The sequence below is a fragment of the Jaculus jaculus genome, chromosome 2, assembly GCF_020740685.1.
Source record: "Jaculus jaculus isolate mJacJac1 chromosome 2, mJacJac1.mat.Y.cur, whole genome shotgun sequence".
In the NCBI taxonomy this organism is placed as follows: domain Eukaryota; kingdom Metazoa; phylum Chordata; class Mammalia; order Rodentia; family Dipodidae; genus Jaculus; species Jaculus jaculus.
Window position 1 is genome coordinate 167,684,050 of NC_059103.1, and position 14,714 is coordinate 167,698,763.

At 41.2% G+C, this 14,714-nt stretch overlaps 1 protein-coding gene across 2 annotated transcripts in view; it reads left to right on the forward strand.

The window, feature by feature from the left end:
* Nucleotides 1-14,714, forward strand: part of Cpq (carboxypeptidase Q) — a 476,655-nt gene that overhangs the window by 337,234 nt on the left and 124,707 nt on the right. For both annotated transcript variants that reach the window (XM_045144672.1, XM_045144671.1), the window contains exon 6: nt 10,228-10,319. In XM_045144672.1, the coding sequence (XP_045000607.1) occupies nt 10,228-10,319 (92 nt within the window). The remainder of the gene's footprint in view (nt 1-10,227; nt 10,320-14,714) is intronic.

Consider the following 14,714-nt stretch of genomic DNA (forward strand, 5'->3'; position numbering starts at 1 on the left):
AGAAGCTTTTGGTGATATATTTGTCTTCATTATGAGGTTTCCCTTGCAAGAGTGTTCAACAATCACCTCAAAAGAGAGTTTGTGATGAAACTGATTGAAAATGTATTAATACTAATGAATGTGTTATAGGCTGACACCTAAATTTAACTAGAGCCAAATATAAAATTATGGTTTACTAGTTGCCAAAAGTATTAAAAGATTATTGGATAATATTTCAGTAATTCACAAAGAACTTTATAACTAATTTTATATACAAAGGAAGTCTTTTAAATCTCTCTCTGTCTCTCTGTCTCTCTGTCTCTCTGTCTCTGTCTCTCTCTCTCTCTCTCATTCTCTGTGTGTGTGTGTGTGTGTGTGTGTGTGTGTGTGTGTGTGTGTGTGTATGCACACACGCAGGATAGAGTACAACCTTGGGTGTCATCCTCAGAAACGTTTATCAACTCCTTTGGAGACATTGGCCGGATACTAACCAGTTAGACTAGGCGGGGCTGGTCAGTGAGCTGCAGGGATCCTCCTGTTTGTGCATCATCAGTGTTGGGATTACTGACACTTGCCAACATGTCCAGCCTTTTATAAAACACATTATCAAATGAGCCACCTCCTGAGCCCCACTAGGAAAGTCCTTGAAGATATAGATAATAGCCTTTTTACCTCACCATAAAAGTAGAACTTTTGAAAGAGTGGACAGAAAAGCTCAATGACTCCTACATTATACAGAAGAAGGACTACTTAGAAAGAAGGTGGTGCTCAGGGGAGTACGGGCTGGGTGGATAATGAGGGTGTAGAGAGTAATAGGATGGGAATGTGACCAACATTACAGTATGTTCATGTATTGAAACTATCAACTAAAATGTTAAAAAGAAGGCTGGAGAGATGACTTAGCAGTTAAGTTGCTTGCCTGGGAAACCTAAGGACCCAGGTTTGATTCCCCAGTAACCATGTAAGTCAGATGTAAAGGATGGCACATGTGTCTGGAGATCCTTTGCAGTGGCTGGAGGCCCTGCCATGCCCATTCTTTCTCTCTCTCCTTCTCTTTCTCTCTCTCTCCTTTCTCTCAGAAATAAAAAAATAAATAGGTAATATTTTAAAAGAAATATCATAGTTCATTCATACGTGTACTTCCTACCAATTCAGAATAAAATTTTGTTTTAAACTAAAAATTAAAATATGAACTGCACATCCAAGTCACAGAAAACATTGTGAAGATCTCCCATAGTGTTTTAAATGAGTTTGTGACGTTGTACTGGGCCATGTTCATGGTTGTTCTGTTTCACACATGGCCACGTGGGCTGTGGGTTGGATATGACTGCAAGCTACTGGTTTGTCACTGTAGTGTTGCATATGTAAATGCTCAGGAAATATGTATGCTAATGAAACTGATAGGAAAAAAAGTAAAGCTTAATGCATTTAGAAAGCTGCTGCATTCTGGAACAAGGTGTGCTTCCCTTCTGTCCTGTGAGGTTGGAAAGGGACCCCAACAACGTTCTCGCCTTGGTTGCTTATTAGAGCTTCGTTGCTGCTGATAATCCCAGGTCCAAGATTCCCTCTGCAGCTCCATCGTCCCAAGGGATAAAATTGCTGAATGGAATTGTTTCAAAGTTCTGCACTACATGTACGTGACTTGCAACCATTTTCTTATAAATTGTACTCTGTGGAACTTCTTGCTGGTTCGTGTTTTCGCAAAGTAGAACTCTTAACAAAAGTGTGATTCAGAGTTCAAATCCATCATTAGCTGGGCTTCTCAATTTCTCCTTCCAGATAAAAACACTCTAAATGACAAGGAAAAACAAATCACATATTTTAAATTGCTAACTAGATCACGCTTGTGATCTCAACATGCTACTAATATTTTCTTAGAAATATAGTCATGAGAGAGCACTACTCTCAGGCAATTTTAATAAGAAAGGCAAATTCACACATCTTAACTCTAGTCAGGCATCAGATAAAAGCTTAACATTTGTCTCAATCAAGTTAAAATGGGCTACAGATTGTGTATGCCTATATATGTGCAATTGTCTTGGTGATGATGAGTATAATGTTGTATAGGAAAATAGGACACACAAAAACAAAGGAGTTCCGACTAAAAATTCTGTAGAAAGTAAAAGTGAATATTCTCATATGTAAACTGTTTCTAGGGCCTTGATGACATATACCAAAACATCTTAAAGTTCAGCATGGTGGGCTGGAGAGGTGCCTTAGAAGTTAAAGCACTTGCCTGCAAAGCCTAAGGACCCAGGTTCAATTCCTCAGTACCCGCATAAAGCTAGATGCACAAATGGCACATGCATTTGGAGTTCATTTGCCATGGCTAGAAGCCCTGGTATGCCCATTCATTCTGTCTCTTTCTGTGTACCTCTCTTTCTCTGTCTCTTGCTTGCAAATAAAAAATATTTAAATAATAATAAAAAAAACTCAGCATGGAGGCACATGCCTCTAATCTCACCACTCTAGAAATTGAAGCAGGATTGCCTCAAGTTTAAGACTAACATGAGTTACATAGGAGTAACCTGCCAGAAAGGGCTACACAGCAAGACCCTATCTTCAACAAATAAAAATAAAAACAAAATCCAAAGTAACAAAAACTTTGAAAATGGTTGTTATTTAGATTCAGTATTTCTATTTTAAAGACTTGTCCAAAAGATTGAAACCCTAAATTTCCACAATTCGGTATCAGCTAAAAAAAAATTATACACCATTTCCCCTGATTATTATTGACTCTAGCAAGATGATGTTTGCCATGATTTTAAGTGGAAAAAGTAATATGTAGAAATTTCTTTATATATTTATAAAATTTATATTATGTATATATACAAACAAAATAAGAAATAAAACAGTATGCTCATGGGAGTTCTGTTTTATATAATTTTTTGTTTTCTTTAGCTTTAAATTTATAAAGTATATATTGAATTCATGTTAAAGACTATCAACACAAAAACCTAGAGAATATTCCTGTAACTTAATTTCATTAGCTAACTGAAAGATTTCTATGACCATTATATATTTATTTAATAACTTGATCACCAAGAGAAGCTGAGGTATTAAATTTTGACCAGATCCAGCTGTGTGTAAAAGTAGTTCACATAATAGCAATTGAAGCAAATGGGGGCCCCAAGGCACATTTAGTTATCTTGGCTACTGGAGTGTCTTGTCCTGTGTTATTCATGCTTTGAGCTCACAAAAATAGCATTATCTTACCAAGGTTCTTGGCTGAGCAGGTAAAACGTGCCTTAGATTAAATGACAAGGTACGTCTTTTTGTTTACTCTTACACAAATGTATTCAGCCAGCCTGTGTGTTCATCAATAAACATTTATTCAGTATTTATTAACTAATCGGTACAGATCATGAAAAAAAGGAAATTTAATAAATTTCAGAAAATTAGTGATCGAGTGGAAAGATTACCATTTAAATGTTTGAAATCAAAATGTGTGTGTGTGTGGGGGGGTCGGTTTCTAGAGAAACACTGAGAAAGGAGTAGCCATCCTTGCCTTTGAGTTAGGGAAGCCTTCTCTGAGAAACTAATATTAGAAATAGGCTTTTCTGAATGAATAGGAATGGGTCAGATGGAAAAGGTGAAGGGCAAATGGCAAAAGGGGATAAGAAGAGCATTTGCAGGGCTGGGGAGATTGCCTAGTGGCTGAAAGTGTTTGCTTGCAAAGCCTGCTGACCCAAGTTCAATTCCCCAGTACCCAAGTAAAGGTAGATGTCCAATGTGGCACATGCATCTGGAGTTTGTTTGCAGTAGTAAGCTGTTCTCGCCCTCTCTCTTTATAAATAAATAAAAATATTTGTTAAAATTTGCAAAGGGCCGAACACCTGAGGTGCATGGTGTATCCACAAGTAGTCAGAGTGTGGTGTAGAGTTCAGAGTAAGGAGGAGAAGCAGATGCAAGAAAGGAAAACTAATTTAGGCCATAAGTGGCCATTACACCATGGTAGTAATAAGGTTACTGCTCCACCAGTGATTAGTAGTGGTTTGCCTGGCTATTAGACTTCTCCTCATTAAAATAAGGTAAGACTGCTCCCTTTGAATTATGGAAATTATTAGGTTTTATGACCTATTCCACAGAATATAAATATTATCACATCACCTAAATCTGCTTTGCAGCTAAGCACTCAAACCTCTACAGGGCTTACTTTAAGGGAGCTTCTTATGTCCTCTTGAGGCCCCTTCTACTGTGTCCAAATTGTCCATGAATCCAGGGTTTCTCTTTAAGTTAAAAACTCATTCCTCCTCTAGAAATTGTTATTGGATCTGCCTGTACTCTCTGCTCCCTGTGGCTGGTGCATGACACCATTGAACACCCTGTAATCACATGTCCTTTTAGGGCAGCAGGGTCCCAACTCTTCTGGTGTACATTCTCAGCCTCAGGCATCCTTTCCAACTGTCATCACAGGGCTAGGATGCTGGGAGCTGGAGTTGCTTGTAGAACTGACGATAGGCCAGGTGAAAAGAATTCTTCCCCTGAGCCTCACACAGGTATGTGGAGCCAGTTCACCAGCCTAGACCTTCCTCCATCAGGAACTTAACTTTTTCTGTTCCCTGTCCTCTTAGTCAACATGTCACTCTGACCCAATGATCTACATCCCAGTCCTCAGTCTAAACAGAAAGTGAATTAAGAACACCAGGGTTTTCCTACCAGAAGATTCTGGGCTCCTTTCCATACTGATTCTCCTCCTGCCCATCATCCAGCCACTACTCCAGTAACTTGCAAGATGAACTTTAAAAAACATCTGTTGCCTTGCTCCAGGGTATTCTAAAAGTGCCTGTTCACCTTATATTTACACTGAGACAGACACAAAGTGATTATTCTAAAAGCACAGGTCCTCAAAGTATTTCCCTGTCTGTAAAGAGTTAAGTGTAATTTACTTTACTTAGAATAATAAATCTTTGCCTCACCATGCCCCCTATTTAAGAAAATCAATGATCGTGTGTATGTTATATGACAAATTGTCTAACTTGCCTAAGGTGCAATAGAGCTCCATCCCCATGCATTTAACCACAGTGTTTTAGTACCTTCTCATTCGCTTCACATGCTAGCTACCAGGTCACTATTTCTATAACTTGGAATCTAGCCTCATGGAGCACATCACAGAAATAAGTATTTTTTAAGGGCAGTTCCTCCTACCAAACTGCTTTAAATGAGAGTTGGGCAAGCAGTACATTTGTCACCTAGCATGAGCGTTTTTCTGTAAGGACCACTTATACTTTCTCTGCAGACAGGTCGCAGAAGGGCAGACTTGTGCACAGCTATAGAGGGCGAGAAACAGAAGCAAGTGGGTGTTAACAGGTAATGTTCCTTAGAGGTAATGGTTTGAGAAAGCTATCTACAAGAAAGATTAATCTGGGGTTTTTTTTTCCTGCTGAAAGTCAAGTTTACTTTACTTTGCCCTTTTCCTACTGCAAATCTAAGAGAGTCAATTGACCTTTTGAATTTATTAGTTTAATGGTAATCATCTCTCAGCCTTCCTGTCTTTAAACTTGAGAATAATGAAAAAAAAAAATCAAAACAGATTTTTTTTTTATCTTTTGTCATAGGCAATATTTTCCCCCTAGCATTACCACTCTCTTGATTGCAATGAAATGCACACATATCACATTTCATAAACCAAAAGAAAATTTGGATATACTATGGACAACTGTACTTGCAGAGATAAGCCATAATATTGTAGCTGTTTGTTATACTGCACACAGGTCTTCATTGAAATCTAAGTCAAGATACTTCTGGTAGTTTCTATGAATCCAGGAAACCTAACTGCCCATCCTCTGGTGATCACTCAGTCAACTCCTAGCTAACTGACTCCTAGCCAACTAAAACTAGATATGGTCTCCCATGTGCTTCCAATTCTAGAACTTTCTTTCATGTTCATGCCTCAGACTGGAGCTGTATCCCCACTGGACCAGACTCAAAGCTGAGAACCACCATTACTACTGGGCTATTCACTCCCAAACTCTTCCACAGAATGAATTCCCTGTCTTTGCGCTCCTGTCCCTTTGTTATGTTACTACAGTTATTATTTCTTTATTCCTATTATTGCCATTGCTGTGGGTCGGTTTATATATTTAACATCTATGGCTTTTTAAAAATAACTTGGATATCATCCAGATACATAAAATTTATGACTATTACTCCCTTTATTTTGCTAAGTATTTAATTTGCATATATGTGTAGGATGTAAGGGGTGCTGGGCCTCTGTGGCTTTAAACAAATACCAAATGCTTGAGCCACTTTTTGCACCTGGCTTATGTGCATGTCTTGGGAATTGAACCCAGATAAGCAGGCTTTGCAAACGACCACCTTCCCAGCCCTTTCTTTAAAAGTGAGGCACATACTTTGGTTTGCTTGTGTCTGGACATGCTCCATTTGGGAATGTGCAAACATTTCACAGTGAAGGAGACTGTGTCCCCTAAAAGTTGTCTGGGCAATGCACTGTAAACAGCAAAGTCATCCAGGGGCTCCTTCTCTCTCCGCCTTCCCAGCTCTGGGATTCTAAGAGCACACCACCATGCCTGGCGTCTTTTCATAGGTTCTAGGATCCGAACTCATGATCGCATGCTTGTGAGGCAAGTGCTATACTGACTGAGCTGTCACCTTAGTCCTTCAGTCATTTTGAGGTCTCCACATTCCTCACTCCAAACTAATGACCTTTGTGCTATCTTAGACCACAAGGCTGATTTACAACATGTGGTGATGACGTTCAAGTGGCACACCAATATTTGCTTAGAAAAAGTGGATTTTCTATACCCTGTGCTGTGTATCCTTATTTAAAAATTCTGTCATTTTAATAATTCAGTACCGTGTGGCTGGCAGGCACAGTTGTGTAAAGAGAACATGTTGCTCTTTTTTTTTTTCTTATGGACTTTAGAAACTTAGAACCTTCATTTGCACATGCAAACAACAGCCTCACTTTTTCCTGTCCATAGCAAATCAGCCCTTGATTTAAATTGACTTTCGGCATGTTTCTTTTAGAGAAACCAGAGAATGAGCTCTTTAATGATACTGATTGGATTTCCTTCTGTGAGAACATTTGGGGTTTGTGTCATGAATATCACCAGATTGGTAGAACATGGAGCAAACAGTGGGCATGCTAGATGTCTTCCGGAGCACTTGAAAGCTTCTGGAAGAACTTCCTGTCTGAGCATGTAAGTGACTCTCCTGTTCTATGGAGGTGGAAATGTATATTTGGGGTACCTATCATGCAGCCTTGTAGTTCATGATAAATGAAAATTACAGTAAATGCCAATCACATGCCAGCCACAGGATTATCATAGATAGTCATACTGTTATCCCTCACAACCATCCCAGTGAAGAGTTATGGCATACGCCTATAATAAGATCTCCACTTGTCAAGCAAAGAGGTGGAGGTTCAGACAGACCAAGTTCCCAGTGCTTAAACAGCAAGTACAAATGACAAAGGAGTTCACCAGAATTGTCCGCCTTTTTCAAGGTGTAGTACCTTGCCCGGAAGTGAGCTAGCAGAAAAGTTTTAGGAGGACATGAGGCTGGAAATGTGGCTTTGACTTTTATTCTGACCAAGGTTTGCATTCATTCATTCCTTCGCTAGCATCTAATTGATATTTAATGTGTGCCAAACAATCTGAGAACTGGAGCCATTGCAGTGGGTTGGAAAACATACATCCCTGACTTTCAGAAGCTTGTCTCTGGGTTATTGGAGGTTTTGAGCAGAGGAATCATGTGATCTGACTCCAGGCCACAGTGCACAGTACCTCTGAAAAGAAGTGTAGCAGTTAATTTTGTATTGCTGGCACACTACACCCAACCAAAAGCAGCTAATACGAGGAACGAGTTGATTTCCAGTGTACAGTTTCAAGGGGAAGACCGGCTCCCATCTTGCCACATGTGAGAAGCAGGAAGGAAGGAAGGAAGGAAGAAGTCTGAGTCAGAGTAATCCACAAGAAGTCACAGTGAATAGCTCACTAACACCCAGTATGGCTGAACTAATAAACTGAGATCTGTCCCCTGTGATGCACTCCAAAGGCTCCATCTTCCAAAGCTTCTCCAACTTTCCCAAATGAAGGGCCAGTACTCAAGACACATGAGTCTATGTTTCAACCACCACAAGAGGTGTGAGGAGGCAGCAGCTGCCATGGTTCAGACAAGAAGGGCTAGAAGCTTGAAGCAGATTACAGCACAGGTGAGGAATTGGGTTCTAGACAGCCTGGCATGGAAACACCAGTGGCATTCCCTGAGTAGTTGAATGTAGCCTGCCTAGCTTTCCCAGGAGCTCAGTTCAGCCTACATCAGTTAACTGCACTCTTTTATAGTGATAAGACTACTCACATATAAAGTGACTTGACAGTTCAGCTCAGCAGAAACTGAAGTTCTTCCCTTTGTCTTCTTACCATTGCGATTATGAAAGGAAAAATGCCTGTCAGTACTCAGAGTAAGTAAGATGGAGTTCCATGCCCCAGCAGCATTTGGCATCCAGACTGTCACTGGCCACGTAGCTCCTTCCTTTGAAGGCCCTTCCCCTAGAGAGCAGCACATCTGTGGTAATGCGTGAGATTTGTAGCATCAGCGTGCATTTTGGTCTTTCCCACTGGCTCCCATGCAGGAAGATGGATCTTAGGGAAATGTAAGTTCAGCTTCGTGGTTTTCTGCCTTTGTTATTTCTCAGAAATGACCTTATTGGGTCCAAATCAGGAAAGATTTTAATTCTTGGTAGCAGAGTAGAACTTAGAAGGTATTGTTTTACCATGTTGGATTTTTTTTTTTTTTAATGTTAGAGGGAGAAAGAGATAGAGAGCCAGAATTAGCACCTCAGGGCCTCAACCAAGTGGGCATGTACAAACTTGTGCTTGCTTCCCTTTTGTGTGTCTGGCTAATGTGGGATCTGGAGAGTAGAACATTGGTCCTTAGGCTTCACAGGCAAGCACCTTAACTGCTAAGCCATCTGTCCAGCCCTATCGTGTTTTTGAAATTCAGAAAAAGTGTGGCTTCTTTGTGGTTAATAGTTATTGAACACACGTAGTCACTCAAAAAAAAAAAAAAAATGGTCCTAGGGCTGGGGAGATGGCTCAGAGGCTAAAGATACTTGTTTGCAAAGCCTAATGGCCTGGGTTTAATTTCTCAGTACCCATGTAACGCCAGATGAACAAAGTGATACATGCATCTGGAGTTTGTTTGCAGTGGTGGGAGGCTCATGTATGTACATATTATTGGCCTGTCTTTGTCTCCTGCTCTCCCTCTCTCTAAATAAATATAAATATATCTTTAAAAATGGCCCTCAATGTGATCAATTTGAAATTAATTAATAACTTCAGGATATAGACAGAGGTTCCTCAATTTATAATGGGCTTACATCCTGATACCCAATGTAAGCTGAAACTATCCTAAATCAAAAGTGCATTTACTTCACCTCACCTGCCCAACATCCTGGCTTATGCACCGAGCACACTGTTCCTTGTGACCATGAGGCTGGACAGTAGCTGTGGCTTGCTGCTGCTGTCCAGTAGAAGATCCCACTGCTTGAAGCCACTAGCCCAGGAGCAGATCAGACGTCAACACTCAAAGTGTGTTTTCTACTAAACAAATATGTATCTCTTTTATGCTATCATAGGTAAAAGCATAATAAGCTAAGCCATCTAAAGTCAAGGACTGTCTACATAAATTTGCTTATTACAGGTCAAATAAATTGCCACCATGCTGTTAGTGAAGTAATAAGGTGAATAAGTGTCATCTTCCTTCAATGAATTCTCATAGACCTTAAGTGAATGGCCTTGCATTGCCAAGAAGAGACTAGCCACAGGAAGCATAAGTGTCACATCAGCTGCACGGCCACTACAGTCCCAAGGAGAGTGTGAGACGCTGGTTATGCTTGTAGATCAGATTGCAGAGTAATTCCTGCACACATTATCTTGAAGTCGAGCTAAATGATTCAGTTCCAATTAATATCTCTGGAAGGCTATAAGATCTCAGAATTGTAACTGAACCTTCTGGTTACAATTTCCTATCTCACTGAACTTGACCTTCCACTGGGCCCTGCGAATGGCATGTTTTATACTTTTTCCATTATTATTCTGTCCTGCAGGTTAGGCCTGAAGTTGCACCTTTGCTGAGTCAGCCACAACCTGAAGTGGGTGGCCAGACCAGTGAAAAGAGAGGTGCCTCTGATTCCCTCCTCCCTCCACAGTGTGGATGAGGACTCCACTGCCTGAAAGGTATTCAAGATGAACTGAAAGGTCCCTTTTTTGTTCTTTGTCCCAGGACTGCGCCCAAAGAGGACTGTGCGCCTCGTGCTCTGGACTGCAGAGGAGCAAGGTGGAATCGGTGCCTCCCAGTATTTCCAGCTACACAAGGTAAGACCAGGGGCTGGTGAGCATATTCACACATGGAACACCAGCATGAGTGAGAAACATCGATTGCTATTTGTTTTTATTTAAAAATGATCACATCCAAGTGTGGTGGTGCATGCCTTTAATCTCAGCACTTGGGAGGCTGAGGTAGGATGGTCCCCACGAATTTGAGGCCCACCTGGGCTACAGAGAGAGTTCCAAGCCAGCCTGAACTAGGGGTGAGACCCTGCCTTAAACAGTGCTAGGTAACTGTCTATTTAAGACTCTGCATACTTTGCGTCCAGCTCACCCTGGCAGGCACATCTCTGCGTAGCTGAGAATGCCCTGGTGAACTCAGGATGCTGTAGGTATTGCAGTGGACCCCGCCTGCATCTTCTCTGTGGCCCTAGGAAACTCTCAGATGCATGCTGCCATGTGCTGGAGGTTTCTCATGTTCTGTTGTGCTCATGTAGGAAGAGAAATAGCAACAGGTAAGTATTCTTCTCTCCACTGGGCCCAGCCCTGTACGTCAGTGCCCCAAATCCTTCTGAAAACCCTAGGATTTGAGGAACAAGTAAGCCCCGAGACCTGGAGTCAGCCAGCATCACCAGCAGCATGTGGTGGGAACATGGCAGCTGCATTCTCAGATCTGGGAATGAGGAGTCCAGCTGGGTCGGACACTGACTGTATTCCAGCAAGGGCAGAGCTGGAAGCAAGATCACTGTGGAAGATCATGATTAGAAACACAAAACTGCCTTTAACATTGGAGACAGGGAGGTTAATATTGAGAACAAACTTTGAGAGAGTAAAACATACAAAGGACAGAAATACTCAGGAACAAGTCAAATGTTAGTTCAGACAAGAGCCCACTGAGCAGTGGTGTGTGGGATGGGGAGGGACTGGCCTACTGTGGCTGCTGCTCTCTTATTGATCTCCCTAAATCTCAAGGCTAGAAGATAGAAGTTTCAGGTCAAATTAGAAAGTTTATTTTGTGAGTTAAATTAATGCGGTGTCAGTCACAACTGCTGTTTTAGTTAAAGCATGAGTTCAAGGTCATAAACTTGGTCACTTGGTATTATTTACTATAGAAAATGTTTATGATTTATACTCAACTCTTTTTTACCAATTTATTTCTTTGGGCCTCTGGATCCTGGGGATAAATAAATTCAAGATAATTACCCTTTGGTTGGTGGGTAATGGTGTTGATCTCTTATATCTTGTGGTGGACCGCATCATCAGATAAGGATTGTTTCAAGTTCAGCAGCACTCAGTTAACATTTACTGAGCACCCACAATGTTCCATGCACTCTGCTAAGTACCAAGTTTAATGTCTTTGAAAAATCTACCCTAAGAATGTACATGCTGGCACATGCCTATAATCCCAGTTCTCAGGAAGTTGAGGCAGGAGGATAAGAGTTCAAGGCCAGCCTGTGATACACAGTGAGAGCTCCACCTTAGAAAAAGAATTTATCCTGATCCTACAGGGAGCTATGATGTAAAGACAGAAACTGGTCACTAAACATGAAGCATTCAGAAGGTGTTCAGTGTTTTGTTAGAGAATAAGGTGGGTACAGGAGTTCACCTAACCCAGCTTTGGAGGGCAGTCAGAAGTGGCCAGGATAAAATGGCATCTTACTTGAGACCAGGAGAATGAGTCAAAGAAGGTAAGGAAGAGAAGCAGGAGGGAGGAAATGATGCCAGGCTTTGGCAGAGGGAACGGTATGTGCTAAACCTGGGGTAAGAGACAGCAAGCACCCTGGAGAAGTGGGCAAGGGTTCAGAGTTCCTGGTGCACAAAATGCACAGGTATAATTGTCAGGATGCAGACTAGACAGGTGAAGAGGAGCCTGAAGGCGGACTGCATAAACCCTGCTTAGAAGCTTGTATTCCATCCTTGGGGCACGAAGAGTTAGCTGAGTTATGTTCATGGAAGAGCTTCAGCATTCAGTGCATCCTATCCTTTAAGAAAGCAGGATAACTGAAAAAATATTCTAAACCTTATTTTACACATTATAATCTACCTCAAAAATGGATTTAAACCACAATGGAGCTGGCTTAAGATTTTTCTGGAAGCTAAAATTCCTACAATATGAAAGAAATTTACTATAACCTACAAAAAGCATGGATTAAATTGGAAATGACTGGATTTTAAAGTTCTGCAAAGCTGGCAGGGACACACATATGAACAAACTCAAAGGCTGTGCAATTACACGAACAGAAAGCTGGTTTGCCTTGAAATACCGGTGTTGCCTTCATGTGTGCAGTCCTGCATACTGATGGCTGCTCTGCACTGTGTTTTCGGGGATGGGAAGAAGAAATTGCAGAAACAGACAGCATAGGGATTTTGTTTTATGGTAGCTTTTTATCTCACCTTTACAAAGACATTCTGCCTGTTTTATACGATTCAGCCAATTTCAAAGGACTTATCCGAGGGTTCTTAAGATTAACATATTGATAGAAGCATTGCTAAGCACATAAGTATTTCTGGGTGGCTGAATTTAACATAATACTACATATAGGAGCTGGAGAGAGCTCAGTGGGTAAAGGTCTTGCTGTGCATGTGTGAGGACCTGAATTCAAGTCCCCAGTGCCCATATGAAATGCAAGGCATGGTGGTCCACACCATTAGTCACAGCACTGCGGAGGCAGAGAGAGGCAGATCCCTAGGACTCACTGGCTGAGTAGTGGAACCAAATCGGTAGGCTCTAGGCTCATTGGGAGTCCTGTCTCCAAGAATAAGTTGGAGAGGGATTGGGGGAGATACACAGTGTCAATTTCTGGCCTCCATACACATGCACATACATGTGTATGAGTATCCACACAAAAATGTGCATCATCCTGGGTACACACATACATACACACCACACACAAATACACATGCTAAAAAGTAAACACATAAGCAAGTCACAGACTGGGAGGGAAGGGACCTTTTGACCTTTCCACAGTATCACTGGCTGCAACAGACAGCTCAGTAGTATACACTTCACTACACTTCAAGCAGAAATCCTCAGCTTCATGATGGTACTGACAACTGCTGAAGCAAGTAGCCCCCCAGATTTCAGTGACTTAACATAATAAAAGTTCATTCCTTGTTTGTTTAGCATACAATTCCATACAATTACTCAGGCATCCAGGCTGACAGACCCCTAAGAAACATGTTTTTTAATATTCTTTTTATGGAGAATTTTCATGCATGAACAGACTATAATTTGGTCATAATCCCCTCTCATTACCTTCTTTTTTTCAGAAATTAGAACTTAATTATAAATGTTCCCAAATTAGAAACTGATTTTGTGTGAAGACTCTTTGAAACTTTAGGAACTATATGTAAGATAAGCTTATTATAATGAATTTCACTCCGCCACCTCCATTCCACTGAACACCCTCCTCTTTCCAGCTAGTCCTTCTAGTTTGATGTCTCCTTCTTTTTGCCCTCCTCCATCATCCATATCAAAATGATGATGGGCTCAATATTGCACAGGTTTTGTGGAGGTGACAACACCTGACAGCCTCTGTGAGGTCATGCACCAGTTCCTTTATATCTGTCCCAAAGTCCTTTTCCCACTCTCTGGCTCATACACTCTTTCCACACCCTTTCCTTATGTTTGAGCCTTGGAGGATGAGATAGACATGTCTCATTTAGCTCTGAGCCTCTTAGTCTCAGAGTTTTTACAAGCTTTGAATTTCTCCACTTATGTACAAGTAACATTGACACCAGCTGATAGACAGTTAGAGGTTCTTATGAGACAGCCGTGGAAGTGACTTGCACCCTGTTCGTTCACCTTCTATCTGTAAGAACTAGTCCTGGTGCTTGAGAGCTAGGAAACACAGTCCCTGGGTGGGCAGCCCCTTCCCAGCCACAGAGCTGCACACGTTACAGAAAGGAGCACACAACTGTAGTGCAAAGCTGGACCATGTGTTCTGGACATTTTTCTGGACTTCCATTTGCCCAAGTGACAAAGTGCTCTGAGATTTTCACTTCCCATGGAAGTGAAAATGAGGTCAGCCCTCCACAGGTGCTCATCACTAGGAGGACATGGCCAATTGACACAATACGCACATGTGCACACACGTCCCTGAATGGACACACATATACAAAGAATTAAGTCTTTGGTCATAAATATCTTATATTCTACTTTACCAGTTACTCCATATTTACACACAAAAAATTTTAATATAAAATGTATCTATAATGGGATTCAAAATTACTAAATGTATTTTTAAAATATATTTGATTACCAACAGAACGCTGAGTGGCATGATGGCTTAAAACAGTAAGTGTGGAAGAAATGACCATAATTTTTAAGTCATGAGGAATAATTCAAGACCTAATCCTTATGGAGTAAGTGGACCTGAGTTACCAGGAGGGAAGAGGAGGGACAACTACAGCCTTCATATTGTTGAAGTTGACTGTAGAAAT